This window comes from Oryx dammah, unplaced genomic scaffold, assembly GCF_014754425.2.
Source record: "Oryx dammah isolate SB20612 unplaced genomic scaffold, SCBI_Odam_1.1 HiC_scaffold_29, whole genome shotgun sequence".
NCBI classification, from domain to species: domain Eukaryota; kingdom Metazoa; phylum Chordata; class Mammalia; order Artiodactyla; family Bovidae; genus Oryx; species Oryx dammah.
The window spans coordinates 53,521,725-53,542,918 of NW_024070213.1; the positions used below are offsets into that span (position 1 = coordinate 53,521,725).

The 21,194-nt window shown below is 42.1% G+C and overlaps 1 protein-coding gene across 4 annotated transcripts in view; it reads right to left on the minus strand.

Moving 5' to 3' along the window:
* The window catches only part of ANO4 (anoctamin 4), a 356,708-nt gene that overhangs the window by 146,330 nt on the left and 189,184 nt on the right, over nucleotides 1-21,194 (minus strand). For 3 of the 4 annotated variants that reach the window (XM_040234899.1, XM_040234897.1, XM_040234896.1), the window contains 2 exons: nucleotides 4,968-5,068; nucleotides 1,544-1,588 (listed from right to left, as the gene is read on the minus strand). In XM_040234899.1, coding sequence (XP_040090833.1) covers nucleotides 1,544-1,588; nucleotides 4,968-5,068 — 146 coding nt within the window. The remainder of the gene's footprint in view (nucleotides 1-1,543; nucleotides 1,589-4,967; nucleotides 5,069-21,194) is intronic. The other variant, XM_040234898.1, reaches the window with a different exon arrangement.

Consider the following 21,194-nt stretch of genomic DNA (forward strand, 5'->3'; position numbering starts at 1 on the left):
ACTGTCTCTAGACATGTTTAAACACAGGCTGGCTGATGATATAACAGAGGTTCAACAGCCAATGAGTAGCTGGACTTGATGCCATTTGATATCCCATCCAACCTTGAGATTATATGGGTTATTTAATCACCATTTTCTTTCAAGCCCTCATTGCTCACCTCTTCCCCACAGTGCAAACAATGTTTCAGTCCCCGATCTATGTCTGATGCTTCAGGAAGTCCTGGTTTTTCTATGCTTTTCTTTGTGGCCTTATTTTCCCTCTGCAAATCCTCACATGTATATGAAGATTCATTCATTCGTTTGCCCCACCTACTACATGAAAGGCGTTGGAAATACAGCCTTCATATACCTTCCAGATGGAGAGCCTACATCATAGGTTATAGCACAGACCAAGCAATCTGAGTTTTAATAAGCCCTCCAGGTGACTCTGCTGCTGGCTAAAGTCTGAGAACTACTGTAATAGGCTAACGTGTACATGAAATTTTGTAGAAGGTCATTATATGACAAGGGACTCGTCTCTGCTTGGTAAATCCAAATGCCATGGCAACCATCTGATTGAAAGAATTGCTAATAAGGATGCTTCTCAGGAAAATTTTTGGAACACACACCTTAGTTTCTTTAAATGCTCATTTTCATGTCGTATTTTGTCAAGCACTCATGTACTTGATTAAACCCACTAAACTATATCAACTGTTCTTCTATTTATCCTTCTGCACTGAACAGAAGCAGAGTGAATTTGAGTGCTAAATCTCACATAACTGAACTCTAAAGATTTTCAGATAAATGTAATGGTTTCCAAGTTGTTTAACTATCAGCTCAGTTTAGGGAGCATGATCACATAAGACCAATTAAAAGTTTGAAATTAGATTGCCAGTGATCACCATGGAATCAAATCAAAGAACATACTGAAATCTCCCCTTCATCCCCAACTTCTCAAAAACCAAGGAGAAACAAGCTTAGGAAGGCAATATAGCACAGTAAAGGCAGTCCTCATACAGTAGGATTTTGGGGGAGGAGGGGTTTAAAAAAGAAGGTAGGAGGGCTTCTGAGTAAGGTAATATATCTGCATACTTTATTAAAAAAATATTATTAACATAGGAGGATACTACCCGTGGAAGGATCAGAAGCCACCTGAGAGGGTTACCATCTGCGCTTGGATTTCAAGTTACATATAGAGGGGGGAGTAATTTGCATGGGGAAAAAAGTAACATTCAGACCAAAGATTTCTAAACAGTGAGCTTTCTGGGAATTTATCTAATAGAATGGGGAACCCTCACCTCTCAAACCCAGCCTCAACAGACCTGCAGATAAATTCTGCCTCCCAAGTGTGGAGAAATCACAGGGAAGACTCTAAGAGGAAAATTTCCATCTTTGCTTCCTGCTCCCCAACACAGCCTAACTTGAAATAGCTATTTTTGGTGCAGCAACCAGCTCTCCCATGGGACAAAGTCCCCTCCTCCCCAGCTGGTCTTCCTTGTCAATGTTGGGAGCACACAGGACAACAGCTAAAACAAACACCATCGTGACAGAGCATGCTACTAACCTGCTCATGAACTTGTACCGGCGGGGCAGGTAATAGATTTTTCTCCTGGAAGAACAGCAAAAATGAAGCCAGTCGAGAAGAAAACCCATCGTCAGTTACAGTTTGAACTAGCAAGGAAGGAAAGGAGATTGAAGATAGAAGCCTGTAAGAGGTGAAGAAGAAAAAACTAAAAAGAGATTAACAGTGAGAAATGTAGTGGGAACGCAGGGCATGCATTTTTGACTCATGAAATTGTATGAAATAGTTTCTATTGACATTGCTTCCTCTCCTTGTTACCATCATTTTTCACACTGCTCTTCGCCTATAGAACCTGTGCAGAGCAATAATTTGGAGCAATTGGTATTTGTATGAATTCAGCTGAGGTCAGCTTTTTTTTTTTTCTTCAGGATACAGAGGTAGATTGCCAGCCTGCTTGCAACATACATAATTTAACAGGCACACTGTTATATTAACAAATATGTCTACAGCACTTTAAGTTTAGAGAAAGTTTCTGTCATCTGATATAGGCAAAGGTAATAAAAATTATATATAAAAATATATGTTTTTACAACCAGTATGGGAAGGACACTAACAAATAAGTATCAACAGCCTGCTGCAAATAACCACACTAGCACTTATTGTCTAACCTCTGGCCCTCATAGATTGTTAATTAAAGAGGTAAACCAAGGAATCCCAGAGAAAAATCTTTTTAAAAATCAGACTTATTAAGGGTCTGTTGTAGTTCTATGTACCTGCATATAAAAAGTATTACAAATGCAAATTCTGACTATAGTGTGAACGGAGAACATGTGCATTAGATACTTTTAAAAATGCAATCTCTCTCTCTTTCCATGGTTGGACTTCAACCAATGTGTATGAGTGAATGAATGGTTTGCATGGATTTTGAACTAAGATATTAGAGAAAATGGGAAGTTTATACACCAAAACTTATTGTGCATATCTGTGAAAACTTGAACACATATCCCATGTTATAAAGAGGCAGATTATAGAGACAATAGAAAAATCAGTGGTTGCCAGGGGTCTGGGCTGGGGGAGAGAAGGGATAGAGTAAAGGGGATTTCAAGGGTTGTGAAACTATTCTGCATGATACCATAATAAGGGATACATGGCACTGTGAGTTGTCCAAACCCACAGAACTGTACAAGACAAGAAGTGAACCCTAAACTATGGACCACTAAAACAGACACCACCATCACATTACTAACCTACTGATAGTAACAATGTGCCAATACTTGTCCATCAGTTGTAACAAATAAACCACACTAATGCAAGGTATCAATAGTAAGGAAGCTGTAAGCGGGGTGAGAGGAGGTCTATGGGAACACTGTACTATCTATTCAATTTTCTGTAAACCAAAAACTGCTCTAGAAACTGTCTATTTAAAAAACCCATATCCTTGGACATACAGGTATTTAGCAAAAGCAGGTTTCAGTGACCATTTCCCACAAGAAATCTATTCCTCAACTTCCTTTTAAATATCATAGAAACAAAAATTCAAGGAGACTAAACCTGGGATTCAGAAGTACAGTCTATAGGAAATAATAAAGGTAAGATTCCTGGAGGCATTTCAATGTCCAAACTGATGTTTGAACACTTTGTTGAACTGAAATGTCAGGACAATTCCTCTTTTGGAAATACATGCTGGATAAAAAGGTAATGTACATTTTAAATGCACCAAGTTGTATCAAGTGAGGCTATGCTTAGGTAAAATCACATCAATATTAATAAGGCCAACTCATGGCCACTCATTAACAGTATTTCCTCCTAAAATGTTGTCCTGCAGGAATTCCTTTCATGTAAAATTATTATTCACAGTTGTTATGGCTTTCATTTTATTGCCTGGATTGCATTCTTTGAATGCTGCATAAGAGAAGTGTTCATGTTGTTTGCAGGCGGCACTCTTCTGCTATTATGTAATGCGCACACAGAGGTGTTATCTATGATACAGCCAGTTTCCTTAGGTTTTACTACCTTACTATTATCAAAAGGTAGACTTTTTAAGCTCTGTTGGCTTTAAGCTGTTGGTCTGATCTATGACTCTATCTAAGCATATATTTATTTTCCCTTTGGTCCTTATGTATGACATAGCATTAATTCACATTGATAAATTACTGATTGTGCAAAACAACTGTTTATGGAAACAAAATTGGTATTCCTTCTCTCTCACTGATTACATATATTACATAATTTACATATATATATAATTTTAAAAATCCTTGGGTTCCAAGATTTTCTTTGTAACATATTAAAAACAAAACTAAGTGAAAAATTTAGAACTACTTTAGTCTCAATTCCTTTGAGAATTCTGCCTTAAGGAAAATACATGGTAGAAATCTCAGCCTCTATTTTGAATTTGTATTAGGACACAAAGACTAATAAACAAAGAAAATAAGATGCACCAGAGAGATATATTACAGGCTTATGAATGGAAATTGCCCTTCCCTAAATGTGTTCCTAGCATCTCTTCATTTCTAAAAATATAGATGGATCTTTGTCTCAATAACTTTCCACAGCTCATTAAGAGCTATACTTTAGAACTGGCCGTCTGCCTAATTTCTGCCCTCTGACTTGGTCGTATTGGCAAATGGTGAACCAAAAGTAGAAAGTATTTAATTCTTTTGTCCCTTAAGAACTGTCCACCTCCTTTAAGAGATTCTATTATTTCTACATATCTTGGCATTCATAATTTAAAATTTAATACTTAATTTCATTTCTATCTAGCAAACAATCACTTTTTTTAATCTATAGAGAATATAAGAATATTCACTCTGAGATGCAGGAAAATTAATCCTTTAAAATAATTAAGAAATTCATGCAAAGTACTTTATATTCCCCACTCCAGTGTTCTTGCCTGGAGAATCCCAGGGACAGCGGAGCCTCGTGGGCTGCCGTCTATGGGGTCGCACAGAGTTGGACACGACTGAAGCGACTTAGTAGCAGCAGCAGCAATAAATATCAATGGTTGTGGTTTGCACAGCATTTATGACTTGACTCTTAAAATGCAAAAATAGTTATTTTAAAAAATAAGGTCATGTTTTCCTGAAATTTCGTGAACTTGCTGCAATGGAAGTAGACTTTAATTTTTTTCTGGAAGGAACCAGTCAGTAAGGACTTGTACCACTGATCCTGACATCTGGCCATTCAAAGAAGCAGGGTTTTAAAAAGTGGCACTTTGGAAATGAAAATGCCACCTGGAAAATATTTCTTTCTCAACAGTCTATCCTTCTAAGGACTGCATTAGCCAGGCATTTTCACAAAAAGTCATGAAGTCATTATTAGCCATGAAGTTACTTATTGCATTTCCTAAAAATTTAAAGGATTTTTTTCCTCTAACAGTGTTCCCGTCTGCATTTTGATTTTATTTGTTTCGATAGAGGAGTGCACTAGCAGCAGAGCGAGTGGGGAGAAATACTTTTACACCTACCTGAAAGGCATCCTCACGTTCATTTGTTCTGCATATCTCCCAAGCACTTCCCATGGGGCATGCAACTTCACAAAGATGATGTCACTATTTATTAGAGAGGACTGAAACAGAAAAAAGAAACTGAATTGAAGAGTATCTCCAAGTCTCCTATGGTTTCAATTGAACTGGAACTTAGAACACATGAACTTGTACAGAGTGTAAGATCAGAGGGCATTTTTCAGCAATAAGCTGGGTCCTTATGTGTGCATATATCCATTCAATCAATACGTTACTGTGTGTCAGGCTCTGGAGAACCAGCAGGGAAGACAAGAGATACAGACGGCATTTACATTCTGCAAATACACATATGCAAAAGAAGACAGGCAAAAACAAGTTAACAGGAGAAAGAGATTCAGAGAGTTGAGTGTTCTGAAGACAACACAGTCTTGGGAGAAAAGTTGGAGTGGGATACCCATTTCCTTGGACAAAGGGTCAAAAAAAAAGTCCTCTCTGAGGAGTGGACATGTGAGTTGGGATATAAAGAAGGAGCCAGTTGGGTAAAAAGCTGAATGTTCTGGGTGCAAAGCCCCTAGGCTGGGAAACAGCTTAGTATGTCCTATCGTGGAGGGGCAAGGAGGAGAGTAGAGGTGCTGGGGTGGATTAATCACAGAGACTGGCATGAGAAGAGGCTGGAAAGGTGAGCAGGAGCTAGTTTGCAGTGGTTCACAGGCCACAACAACACAGTTAAACTTTATGCTAGGTACATGGGGAAGTCATTTTGATTTAGGTGTTCAAAGACCACTGTGGCTGCTGCATGGAAGATAAAGAATAAGGGAGAGTCACAGTGAAATGGAGAGAGAGATGCTCTCAATCATTCAGGCAAAAGCAATAGTTGGTGGTGGTAGGGATAAAGGGAACTATGAGATGTGTCTTAAATCTGGCCAGCATCAGCAAGGCTTTTTCAAAGGACCATGCTCTTTGCCCCAAACCTTTGCCTTCTTCGGGGCTTTTTATCAACACAGAACTTAGGGCTGTAAAACTAGGACTTCACACCCCATTAACTACCCAACAGGTTTTGGTCTGTGCCTCTGGCGGCAGGGACATCCCTTATTAGGAGATTTCCTTTAGAAGTCATTTCCCAGGGTGAGGGCTGAGTTGTGGAAGGATGTGGAAGAAAGATGAGAAACAGTTAAGCCAGAGCTTAATGAGCCAAATGGCCAATTACTTATCCTTATCTTTTCACACAGGTTCATCCTGAACTGCATACCATTTAAGTGTTTATAGTTTAAGAAAATCAATTTAAAATTTCATAGTTTAAGATGTACTGGGCCTTTGTGGCTGAACTCTCCTTATAACAGTATCTATATACAAGTCAATATTTTTACACACCTGTCAAAAAACCTCAACTTTATGCTTCAGCAAGGGTACATTTGCACTGTAGGGAGTTGTTTTTACATTGCAGATGAAAGGCAACTGTAATTCATTTTTCGTATTTTCATTCAGAGTCTTCTTGCTGGGCTTATAAATATTGTATTTAAGGCCTAAGAACACCTCAAGATATTACGGAAAAGCAAACTGGTATCAACAACATTCTCAGAAACTTTGGTGATGCTGACTTTCCAATGGGGAGAAGGGCCAGGATCCAAGTGCACAATGGTGAAGGGGAACCCCTGATATTGGTTAGAAAAAAAAATCAAATTTTCTGGCAGTTCAGGCTGAAATAAGGTTTTATCTTTCAATGTAGGACAAGTAGACACCTATCTTTAAGCCCCCTGAGAACAAGGAAAGCTTCTGTTATTCATGGTTGAATCCTTGGCCCCAGAACAGTTCCTGCTATAGAAGGAGCTCTCAACCAATATTTGCCTGGTGGTGGTTTAATTGCTGTCGTGTCCGACTCTTGCGATCCCATGGACTGTAGCCCACCAGGCTCCTCTGTCCGTGGGATTCTCCAGGCAAGGATACTGGAGTGGGTTGCCATTTTCTTCTCCAGGGGATCTCCCCAACCCGGGGATTGAATCTGGGTCTCCTGCATTGCAGGCAGATTCTTTACCAACTGAGCCAGCAGGGAAGCCCTGGTGAAATGTGAACAGTTCATCCTGGCCCAGGTAAAAATTGGGAGCCCTGTGAAGCAGGAAGTGATGAGAATGAGGTGACTCTCGGAGCCCACGTAGCTGTTGTTTGCAAACGAGGTACTCACCCAGGGAACAAACACACCAGCAACCACTTAAATGCTGGGTCTCTTCACAAACTTCTTACTGTTTAGTAACCCACTACTTCCCTACACTGAGTGCTCACAGCCATGTAGCCAGGTAGAGAGTGAATGAGCTCATGGGTGGCAATGCCTGTGTGAGAACATGTAGAAACACAGCTCGCACACACTCTGAGATAGTCTCAAAGATAATCAGCTAAACCTCCCTGTGCTTTGGAAAAGAATGCCACTTGTTTTTCCATATATAATAATTTTCCAAGTTAAAAAGCAGAAGACATACTAATTATCCTAAAAATGGGCCTTTTTGGTTATACTAAAGATACACTTCAGTATCTGAAGTGTAATGGCTCTGCACTCTCAATACAGGGGGCCCAGGTTCGATCCCTGGTCAGGCAAGCAGAGCCCACAGGCTGCAACTAAAGACTTCATATGCTTCAGCTAAAGATCATGCATGTCACAACTAAGACCCGGCACAGCCAAATAAAATTTTAAAAAAGAAAAAAGAAAAGATATGCTTTAGAGTCTGGGAAGGTTTTGCAGCTTCCTCACTTGGGAGGTTTCATGGTGATACTAGGAATTCTTTAAATTTGCCTAGTTTTCTGACAAGGTTCTCACTTCCTGTTGTTTCTTCTCCATCTTCTCATGAGAGGAAGAGTAAAACTGTGCAAAATAAAGAAGACAAAATGGCCATAGGACTGATTCACAGAATCAACCAAACCTTGATTTAGAGCATGAAACCTTAGAATATACTCTCTTCACAGAATTACTGTGATTGCCAGTTTTACAGAAAATATACAATCTACCTCAAGAATAATCTTTTTGTAGATCTCCCAAGAATATATGAACGCACTAGGGAGGATACAATACTATATCCCATTCAGGGCATATCCCATTCTAAGTGCCATACTTCTGTGTATGAAAAAGCCAAGTTCATTATCTGAATACATACTGAGTCAACTAAAATTCTAATGTGGGATTTCAACCATTTTCTGCATAAATGAACAACTGTTTTGAGTCACTCAGTATGATTTAAAAAAAACTCCATTTTCTTATTATTTCAATTATAACAATGATTATAAAGCCTGTTATATTTATTTCATATCATCACTTTATTATATTTAGTACTGTATAATTTTACAAGCACTTTTACACATTACCTCATTTTATTCTCAAACTTGTAAGACAGGCTTTAATTTCCTAAAAAAGGAAAGACACTAAGTAATTCACCCACAGCTAAACTGAAAGTCTATTTCACTCAAATCTGAGTCCCCACCCACACCCCTTGACTCTGTCCATTTTATCTAAAAAACTCTGAGGTTTAAATAAATCCATGGCTTTTACATGCATTGAAGACACATAATCTCTGAATTATCAGTTTACACAAAGAAAGAGGAGAAATTAAGTTGTATTTAAGCTTATCGTGATAATCTTGAGGCAAGTGTTAACTGAATTCCTTTGAATGACGATGGGTGTCTAGTAATGTGTTCTGTGTGTGGAGGGGTCTGCGTGTGTGCATGCCTGCGTCTATGTGTGTATGGGGCTTATTATTTTCTGTTTTTAAGGAGAAACTGAATTTCAGCTCAGAAAAATAAATGTGAAACATGACCCTAATTATATGACTTATACATCACTCTTTTTCTCGAGTACTGAATGATTATACTACTGGGTCTAAATAGGTTTTCCTTCTTATTAAGTATTCCTTTCCACATAAATTCAAGTGTGCAAGTACCAAAATGAAGAGAAATGAAAATGATGTTTTGAAACAGAGTTGTTTCATTCATATACTACAATAAAAACCCTTAGGTTAGAACCAAGAAAAATGACCATTTAGAGGAGTTTGAAAAATCTCCTTAGAAGAATGACTGGAGAAATTAAAAAGTACCATGGAAAACACCTGGAATAGAAAAAGTTAAGAGCCACAGAAAACTTTTCTTCTTTCTTGTTCTTCAACAAGAACATATTGAACATGATCTATGTATAGATTCTGGGAATGCAAAGATATATAAACTGTGGTCTTTGCCTTGAAGGTTAGATAAGGTAGCCATAAGGAAAAAAATAAATAGCATGCCATTATCTAAGCCAAGCAATCCACCTTTTAAAAATGTGCAAATGTACACATCTCTTCATCTCATGACCCCCGAAACAATGGCTGAAAAGAGGACACTGATGGAGAAAAGGTTTGGGAGTGGGGGCATGGAGGTACATCACAAACTTACTTTAGGACATATTAAGTTCTTAACGCCCATGAAAAGACGTCTTGTGGGTGGATAAATGAGTCCAGACCAAACTGTGTCTGGAGCTTAGGGGAGCAGTCTGAGTCAGAGATACAAAATAAATATGACCAGAAGACAGACAATGTTTAAATCCATAGGACTGGATAAGGTCAATTCGGAAGAGAATGCAGGGACAGAGCCACGTGGGTAGCTGCAATACAGAGGTTAGATAGGGATGCAGACTCTGAGGTTCAACTGCAGATATTCACATATCTACCTCTTACCAGCTCTGTGATCCTGGCCAAGCTACTGAACCTCTCTGTGCCTCAGTCTGTTCAACTGTAAAATGGGAAATGATAGCAACAGCTATCAGTTGAGTTGTATTCAGTTCAGTCGCTCAGTCGTGTCCAACTTTTTGAGACCCCGTGAACTGCAGCACGCCAGGCTTCCCTGTCCATCACCAACTCCCGGAGTTTACTCAAACTCATGTCCATTGAGTCAGTGATGCCATCCAGCCATCTCATCCTCTGTCATCCCCTTCTCCTCCTGCCCGCAATCCCTCCCAGCATCAGAGTCTTTTACAATGAGTCAACTCTTTGCATGAGGTGGCCAAAGTACTAGAGTTTCAGCTTCAGCCCTTCCAATGAACACCCAGGACTGATGTCCGTTAGGATGGACTGGATGGATCTCCCCGCAGTCCAAGTGACTCTCAAGAGTCTTCTCCAATACCATAGTTCAAAAGCATCAATTCTTTGGCACTCAGCTTTCTTCACAGTCCAATTCTCTCATCCATACATGACCACTGGAAAAACCACAGCCTTGACTACATGGACCTTTGTTGGTAAAGTTATGTCTACTTTTTTTTTAAAAATATAAATTTATTTATTTTAATTGGAGGTTAATTAGTTTACAATGTTGTATTGGTTTTGTCATACATCAACATGAATCCGCCACAGGTATACACGTGTTCCCCATCCTGAACCGCTCCCCCCATACCATCCCTCTAGGTCGTCCCAGTGCACCAGCCCCAAGCATCCAGTATCATGCATCGAACCTGGACTGGAGATTCATTTCATATATGATATTATACATGTTTCAATGTCTTTCTCCCAAATCATCCCACCCTCTTCCTCTCCCACAGAGTCCAAAAAACTGTTCTATACATCTGTGTCTCTTTTGCTGGCTCGCATACAGGGTTATTATTACCATCTTTCTAAATTCCATATATATGCGTTAGTATACTGTATTGGTGTTTTTCTTTCTGGCTTACTTCACTCTGTATAATAGGCTCCAGTTTCATCCACCTCATTAGAACTGATTCAAATGTATTCTTTTTAATGGCTGAGTAATATTCCATTGTGTATATGCACCACAGCTTTCTTATCCATTCATCTGCTGATGGACATCTAGGTTGCTTCCATGTCCTGGCTATTATAAACAGTGTTGCCATGAACATTGGGGTACACGTGTCTCTTTCAATCTGGTTTCCTCGGTGTGTATGCCCAGCAGTGGGAGGCTATCTAGGTTGGTCTTAACTTTCCTTTCAAGGAATAAGCGTCTTTTAATTTCATGGCTGAAGTCACCATCTGCAGTGATTTTGGAGCCCCCCAAAATAAAGTCTGACACTGTTTCCACTGTTTCCCCATCTATTTGCCATGAAGTGATGGGACCAGATGTATGGTCTTAGTTTTCTAAATGTTGAGTTGTATTAAATGGCATAAAACAGGTGAGGTACTCATAGCACATCCAAAAACATGTTAGCATTATCTCCAAGAAGGGCTGTAGCACACTGCGGGTGGCGGGGGTGGGGGTGGGGAGAACACAGCACTACTGGTTACCTAGTTACAATCTGTGAATGTGACAAATAAGAAACTACCATCTGAAAAGGATTTTCCAGCCTTTGACTACAAGTCTAAACCAGAAGAAATTCTGAAAGTCAAGTTCCCAATGCCCATCTCCTTTCCCTCCACTGTCCCTACATATTCCTCCAAGGACACCCATTTATTCATTCATCAGACTTTCACTGAGTGACTACTACATATCAGGAATCAAGACTGTTGGGAGAAACAACAATAGCCTCAGATACTCAGATGAGACCACCCTTATGGCAGAAAGTGAAGAGGAACTAAAGAGCCTCTTGATGAAAGTGAAAGAGGAGAGTGAAAAAGTTGGCTTAAAACTCAACATTCAGAAAACTGAGATCATGGCATCCGGGTCCATCATTTCATGGCAAATAGATGGGGAAACAGTGGAACCAGTGACAGACTTTATTTTGGGGGGCTCCAAAATCACTGTGGATGGTGACTGCAGCCATGAAATTAAAAGACGCTTGCTCCTTGGAAGAAAAGCTATGACCAACCTAGACAGCATATTAAAAAGCAGAGATCTTTACCAACAAAGGTCTGTCTAGTCAAAGCTATGGTTTTTCCAGTAGTCACGTATGGATGTGAGAGTTGGACTATAAAGAAAGCTGAGCGCCGAAGAATTGATGCTTTTGAGCTGTGGTGTTGGAGAAGACTCTTGAGAGTCCCTTTGGACTGCAAGGAGATCCAACCAGTCCATTAGGAAATCAGTCCTGAATATTCATTGGAAGGACTGATGCTGAAGATGAAACTCCAATACTTTGGCCACCTGATGCAAACATCTGACTCATTTGAAAATACCCTGATGCTGGGAAAGATTGAAGGCAGGAGGAGAAGGGGATGACAGAGGATGGGATGGTTGGATGGCATCACTGACTCAATGGACATGAGTTTGAATTAGCTCCGGGAGTTGGTGATGGACAGGGAGGCCTGGCGTGCTATAGTCCATGGAGTTGCAAAGAGTCGGACATGACTGAGCGACTGAACTGAACTGGCATATAAGGTTCTCTGCTAGGTGGTTAGATGTATTACAGCCATCCAAATTTACAGTCTGGAGACAAACATTAAACAACAAATAAACATATGAGTTAAAATTACGAAAAGTTGTAAAAAAGATAAGAATATAGTGCTGGGGGCCAGAAGAAGTGGGATACTTGCTTTAGTTGCTTTAGATCAGCCGTTTGATCCCTGCAGGCGTAACATCCAACCTCAGATTCGAAAGGTGAGAAGGATGCCAGCCATGGGAGAAGCCAAGTGAAATGCATTCCAAGCAGAGAGGACAGCAAATATGAAGACCCAGAGAGCAGAGACAACACCAGGAACCAAAGCCTCCAGTGACTGGACACTGTAAAGTGTGAGGCAGGGAGAATACCTGATCACAGGGCTGAAGAGGAGAGCTGGGAACAGACCCTGCTGGGCCAGGTTCAATGCTGTTAGGAGTCTGGATTTCATTTTCTAAGGTCAATGCAAAGTTACCAATGGGTTAAAGGCAGAGAGGTGATGGCATCACTTGTTTCAGAAAATATACCCTGGGGACTTCCTTGGTGGTCCAGTGGCTAAGATTCTGGACTCCTATGCAGGGAACCCAGGTTTGATCCCTGGTTAGAGAACTAGATGCCAAAACTAAAGAGTTTGCCGGCTGCAACTAAAGATCCTGCATGTCACAACTACAGAACCCGCATGTCTCAATAAAGACTGAAGATCCTGCATGCCACAACTAAGACCCGAGGCAGCCAAATAAATAAATTTTAAAAAATAAAGCACAATCTGAGTAACCCGTGGGGAATTCCTACAGGGAGCACAGGACTGAAAAGTTCACTAGGAAAGTTACTCCAGGAGGCCAGGTGAGACAAGACGGTGGCTGGAAGCAGAATGTGGGCATGACTACAGGGAGAAATGGACAGATTTGAGATTTACCTGGAAGTAAATTTGGGATTGGTCCAATGAGAGTGAGAAAAAATCCAGTGTCTTAGAATCCTGTGCAGGTTGCTTTGCCCAGGAAACTGGGACGGTTACTACCATGCACTGATACAGAGGACAGTCAGGGAGAAGAAGGTTGCTGACTTTGGGATATGCATGCTTGAAGTACCTGGGTGATTAGTTACACAGAAGGTTGAAGAAGGCAAATGGATACAGGAGTCTGGCTCTCAGAGGGTGGGACTTACTGAGAATCACAGGTGTGTAGCTGATATTTAAAAGCACAGAACTTGATGAGATTACCAAAGGAAAGAGTGGAGGAAAGTGGGAAGGACCAAGTCTCAGGGCACACTAACACTTAAGAGGTTTGGAAGCGGAGAAAGCAACCATCAAAGAGGTCTGAGAAGGAGCCATCAGAGAAGGAGGTGGGAAACAAAGAGAGGGACAAAGCAGAAGCCAGGAGAAATGGGTTTCTAGAAGGATGAAGTGATAAGCAGCACTGGATAAGCCAGGGGCAGTTTAGGTCACCCTTCCAGTGGATACTGGGCTGCTGGGTAGAGGTGACCTTGTTCAGCAGTGCCCCTGGTCGCAGCCTTGCTGCTGCAGCCACCTCCCCTTCACCTGCTTACCCTGCCCATGGCCGGGTCCTGATTTCATGCAGAGCTGAGAGGGATCTCTGCTCTCACAGTGTCCAGCTTGTTCCTTGAAGGGAAGCTGGGAACATCCATGTTCCAGCTGGTTCTCCTGAGTCACAGCTGTGTTCGAGGCAGGCACACAGGTACTATGCCATGTCCCTCTTCCAGCACACCTCTGTACCACACAGCACACACCAACCAGTGAACGAAGCCCACAACTGCCCTGGTCCACGCTGTTGAGAGCTGCCAGCTATCTGAGAACATCTCATCAAGAGATGAGCAGCGGCTCTGTACTCAGGGTTCTGAGGCTGTGGTTTTCCTACACTTTTTCCAAGGATTCCCAGGTGCTGAACACCCCTGGCAATGTCCCAGGTTTCCCCAGATGGACATGCAGCAGGGACCTCCCTTCCTCCCTCCCTCTCTCCCTCCCTCTCTCCCTCCCTCCCTCCCTCATGGCATACACATATCTCTGATTTCAAAGAAAAATCTCACTGCAATTGTGAATTTTGTTTGACCCTATGATGCTTGTCTGAATGAGATCATGATCATGTACAGAGTCATACATGGAGGATACATGTGCATGCAGAAGAAATGGACTAGACCTCACGTCTGCCATAGAAACCTTATTCTGGGAAATTTTTATCAATCTATTTTCATTTCAGGTCCATTTTTGCTGATTGGGTTCTAATGAAACAGGATGGTGGCCCTTTTTAAAAGGTAGCAGGAGAAAGGAAAGCAATTTTAAAGGATTTGGTTAATCATTTCTTCATCAAATATTTATTGCATGTTTATTAACCACTTGCCTTGTGCTGGGGAAGGGTCATTTATGTTATTATAAGGCAACTGGCTTTGGGCTATACAAAAATGAGATCATTCCTGCCCCTGAGATGCTAATATCTAAGCCACAGAGACAAAAACTATACGTGAAATTTGGTAGAATTACACAAGAGCTAAATGATGATATGCAACCTTTCTTTGGACACTGAAAAAAAAAAAATAGAATGGAGCAAGCATATAGTGTAATTGTTAAAAGTCCCAGCTTTGGAGTTAGGGGTCAAGTGCCAGACCTGCTATTAGTAGCTGGTGACCTTGAATAAGGTATTTAATCTCTGTAAGCCTCAATTCTCTCATCTGTGAAACGGGAACAACAGCAGCACTTATTTCAGAGTTCTTCTGAGGACAATAGGGTTTAAGGGATGCAAAGTACTTAGCTATTTCCTTATGCACATAAAATACTTTTTAAATGGTAAGAAGGAAGGCTTATGAATTATTAAAGTGAAAGTGTTAGTTGCTCAGCTAAGTCCCACTCTTTGCAACCCCCAGGGAGTGTAGCCCATCAGGCTCCTCTCTCCATGGAATTCTCTAGGCAAGAATACTAAAGTGGATACCCATTTCCTTCTCCAGGGAATCTTCCCGACCCAGGGATTGAACCCAGATCTTCCGCATTGTGGGCAGATTCATTAGAGCATTTGAAAATATGTTTTAAAGTTAAAGCTTTAATTGAGAAACAAGATTTCTTTCTTCCCACCTGGTTTCCCGATTTTGGCCATGAAAGTATAGCTATGGAACATTAGGAACAAAGAGGTGTTTGCCTGGAGGTTATGAGGAGGGGCAGCTGCATGTGAAAACTGAACAGGTTCCTTTCCATGGACATCGCAGAGTGAGGGCCTGGCTCACAGAAAGCCATCTCACTCTCACTGGTAAGCTCATTTGATTCATCTAAGATACAAGTGCATCCTGGGGTTATATTTGTGCCAAACAGGGACAGGGAACAGGTGAGTAGGGAAGGAAACAGGGGTCTGTTTGGATATAGCCCCCATGGGTCTAGGTCAGTCCCAGGGTACCCTAAAGTCAACTAGGGGCCCTGCAAGAGGCTGTCAAAATTAAAAAGGCCACCTCAGCTCAAAAGATGATCCCCATAACCTTGAAGACACCTGTCTTAAAAGAGCTGAAACTTCATGAGAGCAGAGAAGACTAAAGCAGACCCAGGCTTAGGTACTGTCTAGAAGTCTCCTTGATGTCACTTGTCAGGTGGTCACTGGCCAATAGCCAACCACATGCTGCTCTGTGGCGGAAAGAATGCCCAGGCCAGGTCCTGTCTTGCGAACTTGGGTGAGTCACCTCACTTCTCTGACCATGAACTTCCAACTGGCCACGCAGAAACATCATGATCTCCGGGGCTGCAAACTTTTGGGGCTATTCTACCACACAGATTAAAACAACCTGTGAAACATGGCAAAAACTGCCCAGTCCTGGCCTGACCACCTCTTAGAATTGGAGCCTGGCCTCTTCTCTGCCCTCAGTTTCCTCATCTGCAAAGCATGGACTAGAACCACACTAGTCTGTTCCAAACTCATGCAGCAGAAGGATACCTGGAAATCACAGTAGTCTGCAGCTGACCGTGCATCTCATGAACTGTAACTTAGCATTTTCTTGGGCTCCAAAATCACAGCGGATGGTGAGTGCAGCCAGGAAATTAAAAGACGCTTACTCCTTAGAAGGAAAGCTATGACAAACCTAGACAGTGTGTTAAAAAGCTGAGACATCACTTTGCCGACAAAAGTATGTATAGTCAAAGCTATAGTAGTCATGTACAGATGTGAGAGTTGGACCATTAAGAAGGCTGAGCACTGAAGAATTAATGCTTTCAAGCCATGGTGCTGCAGAAGACTCCTGAGAGTCACTTGGACTGCAAAGAGATCAAACCAGTCCATCCTAAAGGAAATCAACCTTGAAAATTCATTGGAAGGACTGATGCTAAAGCTGAAGCTCCAATACTTTGATCACCTGATGCAAAGAGCTGACTCACGGGGAAAAAACTCTGATGCTGGGAAAGACTGAGGGCAGGAAGAAAAGGGAGTGACAGAGGATGAGATGGTTGGATGACACCACTGACTCAATGGACATGAGTTCTGAATGAACTCCAGGAGATAGTGAAGGACAGGGAAGCCTGGCATGCTGCAGTCCATGGGCTTGCAAAGAGTTGGACATGACTGAATAGCAATTCACTACTTATCCAGTCATGTCATCCACAAAGCTTCACTGAGGGCCTGCTATGAGTAGGGACTGTCCTGGGTGTTGGGCATATACTTATGGGTGAAACAAACCAAATCCCCATCCTCACAGAGCTCAGGTTCTACTGGGGACAGAACCCTCAATAAATAAGACACATGATACTGCCGAGGGCGTGCTCCAAAGAAGAATAAAGGAGGGAGGGAAATAGAAAGTGATGGTGAAAAGGAAATGCTATTTTAGACAGAGTGCTGCGGACAGGGCTTTTGATAAGGGGACACTTGAACAGAAACCTGAAGACATGGGAAAGGAGGCCATTCCATTAACCAGGGAAGGTGTCTTCCAGGCAGAAATCAAAGGATGAGGGCCCGAGGCATAAAGACACTCCATGATGCAATCTATTCAGCACAAAGGGTCGCACTGGGGTAGCCGCTTGCCTCTCTCCACTACCCCCTCAGGCAACTACACGGATTTCACTCTCTCATAACCATACTGTCAGGAGAAGAGAGCAAACCCACAAAATTCCGGGGCAAAAAGGAGAAATGAATTTCTAAATAGGAACTCAGATAAGACTCTCAGAGAAAAGCTCAACAGCAGCAGTGGAGGTGGGAGCAGTTACAGAGGGTAACACACGCTACCTAGTGTCTTGGGGCTTTCACACACATTAAATACCGTCGTCTTCACACCAACCCTATGAGGCAGGAAGCTCCATTAGCCTGTGTCACTGCAGATGAGGCCCTAAAGCACATAGATCTGGGCTAAGATCACACGGCGAGGAAGGAGGGAGCCTGGATTCTCACCAAGGCAGCTGGGCTTCAGACCTGCTGCTTCACAGGAGGACAGGGGGGCTCGTGAACGTCTGTTCCTGTGGATTCAATTCCATCATCATTTTAGTTTTTGAAAAATGCTTAGTTATACATTGAACTCCAAGGTACAGTACATACAGTTTCCTTTAAATAGCCTAATGACATTTTATTGACTATGCCAAAGCCTTTGACTGTGTGCATCACAATAAACTGTGGAAAATTCTGAGAGAGATGGGAAGACCAGACCACCTGACCTGCCTCTTGAGAAACCTATATGCAGGTCAGGAAGCAGCAGTTAGAACTGGACATGGAAAAACAGATTGGTTCCAAATAGGAAAAGGAGTACGTCAAGGCTGTATATTGTCACCCTGCTTATTTAAGTTCTATGCAGAGTACATCATGAGAAGTGCTGGGCTGGAAAAAGCACAAAGCTGGAATCAAGATTGCCAGGAGAAATATCAATCACCTCAGATATGCAGATAACACCACCCTTATGGCAGAAAGTGAAGAGGAACTAAAGAGCCTCTTGATGAAAGTGAAAGAGGAGAGTGAAAATGTTGGCTTAAAGCTCAACATTCAGAAAACTAAGATCATGGCATCCGGTCTCATCACATCATGGCAAATAGATGGGGAAACAGTGACAACAGTAGCTGACTTTATTTTTCTGGGCTCCAAAATCACTGCAGATGGTGACTGCAGCCATGAAATTAAAAGACACTTACTCCTTAGAAGGAAAGTTATTACCAACCTAGATAACATATTAAAAAGCAGAGATATTACTTTGCTAATAAAGGTCCATCTAGTCAGGGCTGTGATTTTTCCAGTGGTCATGTATGGATGTGAGAGTTGGACTGTGAAGAAAGCTGAGCACTGAAGAATTGATGCTTTTGCACTGTGATGTTGGAGAAGACTCTTGAGAGTCCCTTGGACTGCAACGAGATCCAACCAGGCCATCCTAACAGAGATCAGTGTTCACTGGAGGGACTGATGTTGAAGCTGAAACTCCAATACTTTGGCCACCTGATGCGAAGAGCTGACTCATTTGAAAAGACCCTGATGCTGGGAGGGATTGAGGGCAGGAGGGGAAGGGGATGACAGAGGATGAGATGGCTGGATGGCATCGCTGACTCGATGCATATGGGTTTGGGTGGACCCCAGGAATTGGTGATGGACAGGGAGGCCTGGAGTGCTGAGGTTCATGGGTCGCAAGAGTCGGACATGACTGAGCGACTGAACTGAACTGAATGACATTTGTAAATGAATGGCAGGTCAGTGGTTAAAAAAATAAATAGTTGAAGCCTGGTTCTGCCACTCACATTCCCCGTTTGTTCCTGGCATGCTCCTAGTTCATAAGCCTCAGTTTCCTGATTTGTAAAATGAGGAGAGTATCAAGCATGATTGCTCTGAAGCTCCATGGTCATACTGCAAGTAGCTCGATAAGAACTTCCTTCTTCCTCCCACAGCTACTGAATGCATGGAGAACATGCTGCTAACTTACAGCTGATGGTAGAAGTTTTTTGGTATATCTGGAACCTAGCCTCTGAAACAGATGGAGAAATGTACACTTCTGGAGGGCTGAAAGGTTCAGAGTAATCGCTAAGCAATTTCAACCCCTTTCAGTAGGGCTGCCATCAACGCAGCTGTGTGTCACTGGGCAAATGACTTCCACTTTTCTGAGCTTCAAGTTTTCTCTGAAAAATGAGGGCATATGTTTCTAAAAAGGCCTTTTTGTTTCATTTTAGTTTTTCATTCTTGGTTCCCTGAGGGCTCCTCAGAATTCCTGAGTGTAGTTTCAAAAGAGCTCTTCAGCTGATTCTGACACAATTGTCTCCACAACTCATGTACCTACACACACACACATTCTCTCTCTTTTCCTCCCTCCCTCCCCCGCCCCTCTCTCTCATTATGCCCTGGTAGAGAAAAGCCTCTGAGATACTGTATGTTCCTAAATGGTCACAATGCTCATTCCTTGAAGATAACATTAGCATCAGCCAGGAAACAGGACTTCTCTGGTGCCTCAGATGGTAAAGAAATCGCCTGCAATGAAGGAGACACGGGTTCAACTTCACAGGGTGGGAAGGTCCTCTGGAGAAAGGAATGGCTACCCACTCCAGTAGTCATGCCTGGGAAATTCCATGGACAGAGGAGCCTGCAGGCTACAGTCCATGAGGTCACAAAGAGCCAGATACAAATGAGCAACTAACAGATAGAAAATAGGTGTATGAAATTGCTCCTCACTCCTCCTTGGCATATCTTTACATGAGGCTCCCCAAGGACTTCATCCAGACTCTAGTCTCATTCCACCTGTTCTCCCTGGAAGACTGCATCCCTTCCCAGTGGCTTTAGGTGTCGCCTATCTCCCAGATCCCTATCTTTGGTTCAGACTCTTCCTCTGAGTTCCAGATCAGCAACAATGGCCATCATACTATCTACCCCTAATAATCTTATGGGTGCGTCACAGCCAATGTGTCTAAAACAGATCCACTTTCCTGGAAAACACTACTCTTCTCACTGTCCCCAGATTCAGCAAATGGCACAATCTGCCTCTTAAGTCCAGGAGTCACCTTTGACTTCTTTTTCCTTAGACCGCATTCAGTCAATTGTTGTGTCTTACTGATCAAATCCATCCATTTCTTTTCATCTCCACCACCACCATCCTCCTTTAAGTCTCCATCGTCTAGCTCCTTGAAGACTTCTAGAAGCTGAGCTCCACCTAGTTCCATTCTTGCCTTGTGTATTCTCGCTGACATCAGAGACATCTTTAAAAATACATTGTGATCTATGGTATCCCATGACTGTCTGGAAAATCACTAAGGTGGCCAATGCATGATCCAGCTACTCCTTTATCTTGTATCATTTTTCCTTTCTCTGGGTTCCAGTCACATGGCCCTCATTTCTTCTTTCCATCACCAGACTCCTGACAGCCTCAGTGTTTTCTCATATGCTATTTTCTCTGCCTGATAAATTCCTGCTCCTTCAGGTTACAAGTTATGTGACAAGTTGAATTATAAGACAGTCCCCAAGATTTCCACCCTACTTGAGTACACATCCTTAATAACAAAATAGGTGGAACCTGTGAATATGAGGGGATGGCATTCCTGGGATTGGGATACTAAACTGATAACTTTGAGTGAATAAACAGAAAGATTATCCTGGATTGGCCTGAATCGATCAGGTCAGTCTTTGAAACAGTTTCAGTGTCAGCGAGATCCTTCTGCAGGCTTTAAAGAACTAAGTTACCATGTTGTGAGAAAGCCTGGGAAGACCAGGAGTCGTGAGCAGCCCCTAAGAGCTGAGAGCAGCCTCTAACTGACAGCCAGGCAGGAAAGGGGGAACTTTAGTCTGACAACCACAAGGAAATAAACTCTGCCAATATCTACGAAAAGCACCTCGAACTCAGAAGGAATGAAGCTTGGCTGAAATCCTGATGGCAACCTTGTGGCATCCTGATTAGAAGACCCCAGTGAGTTGTATCCAGACTTTTGGCCCACAGAGAAACTATGAGATCATAAACATGGACTGTTTTAAGCTTTTAAAGTTTGATGTAATCTCTTATGCAGCAATATAAACCTAATACAGGCTTAATATATTAGT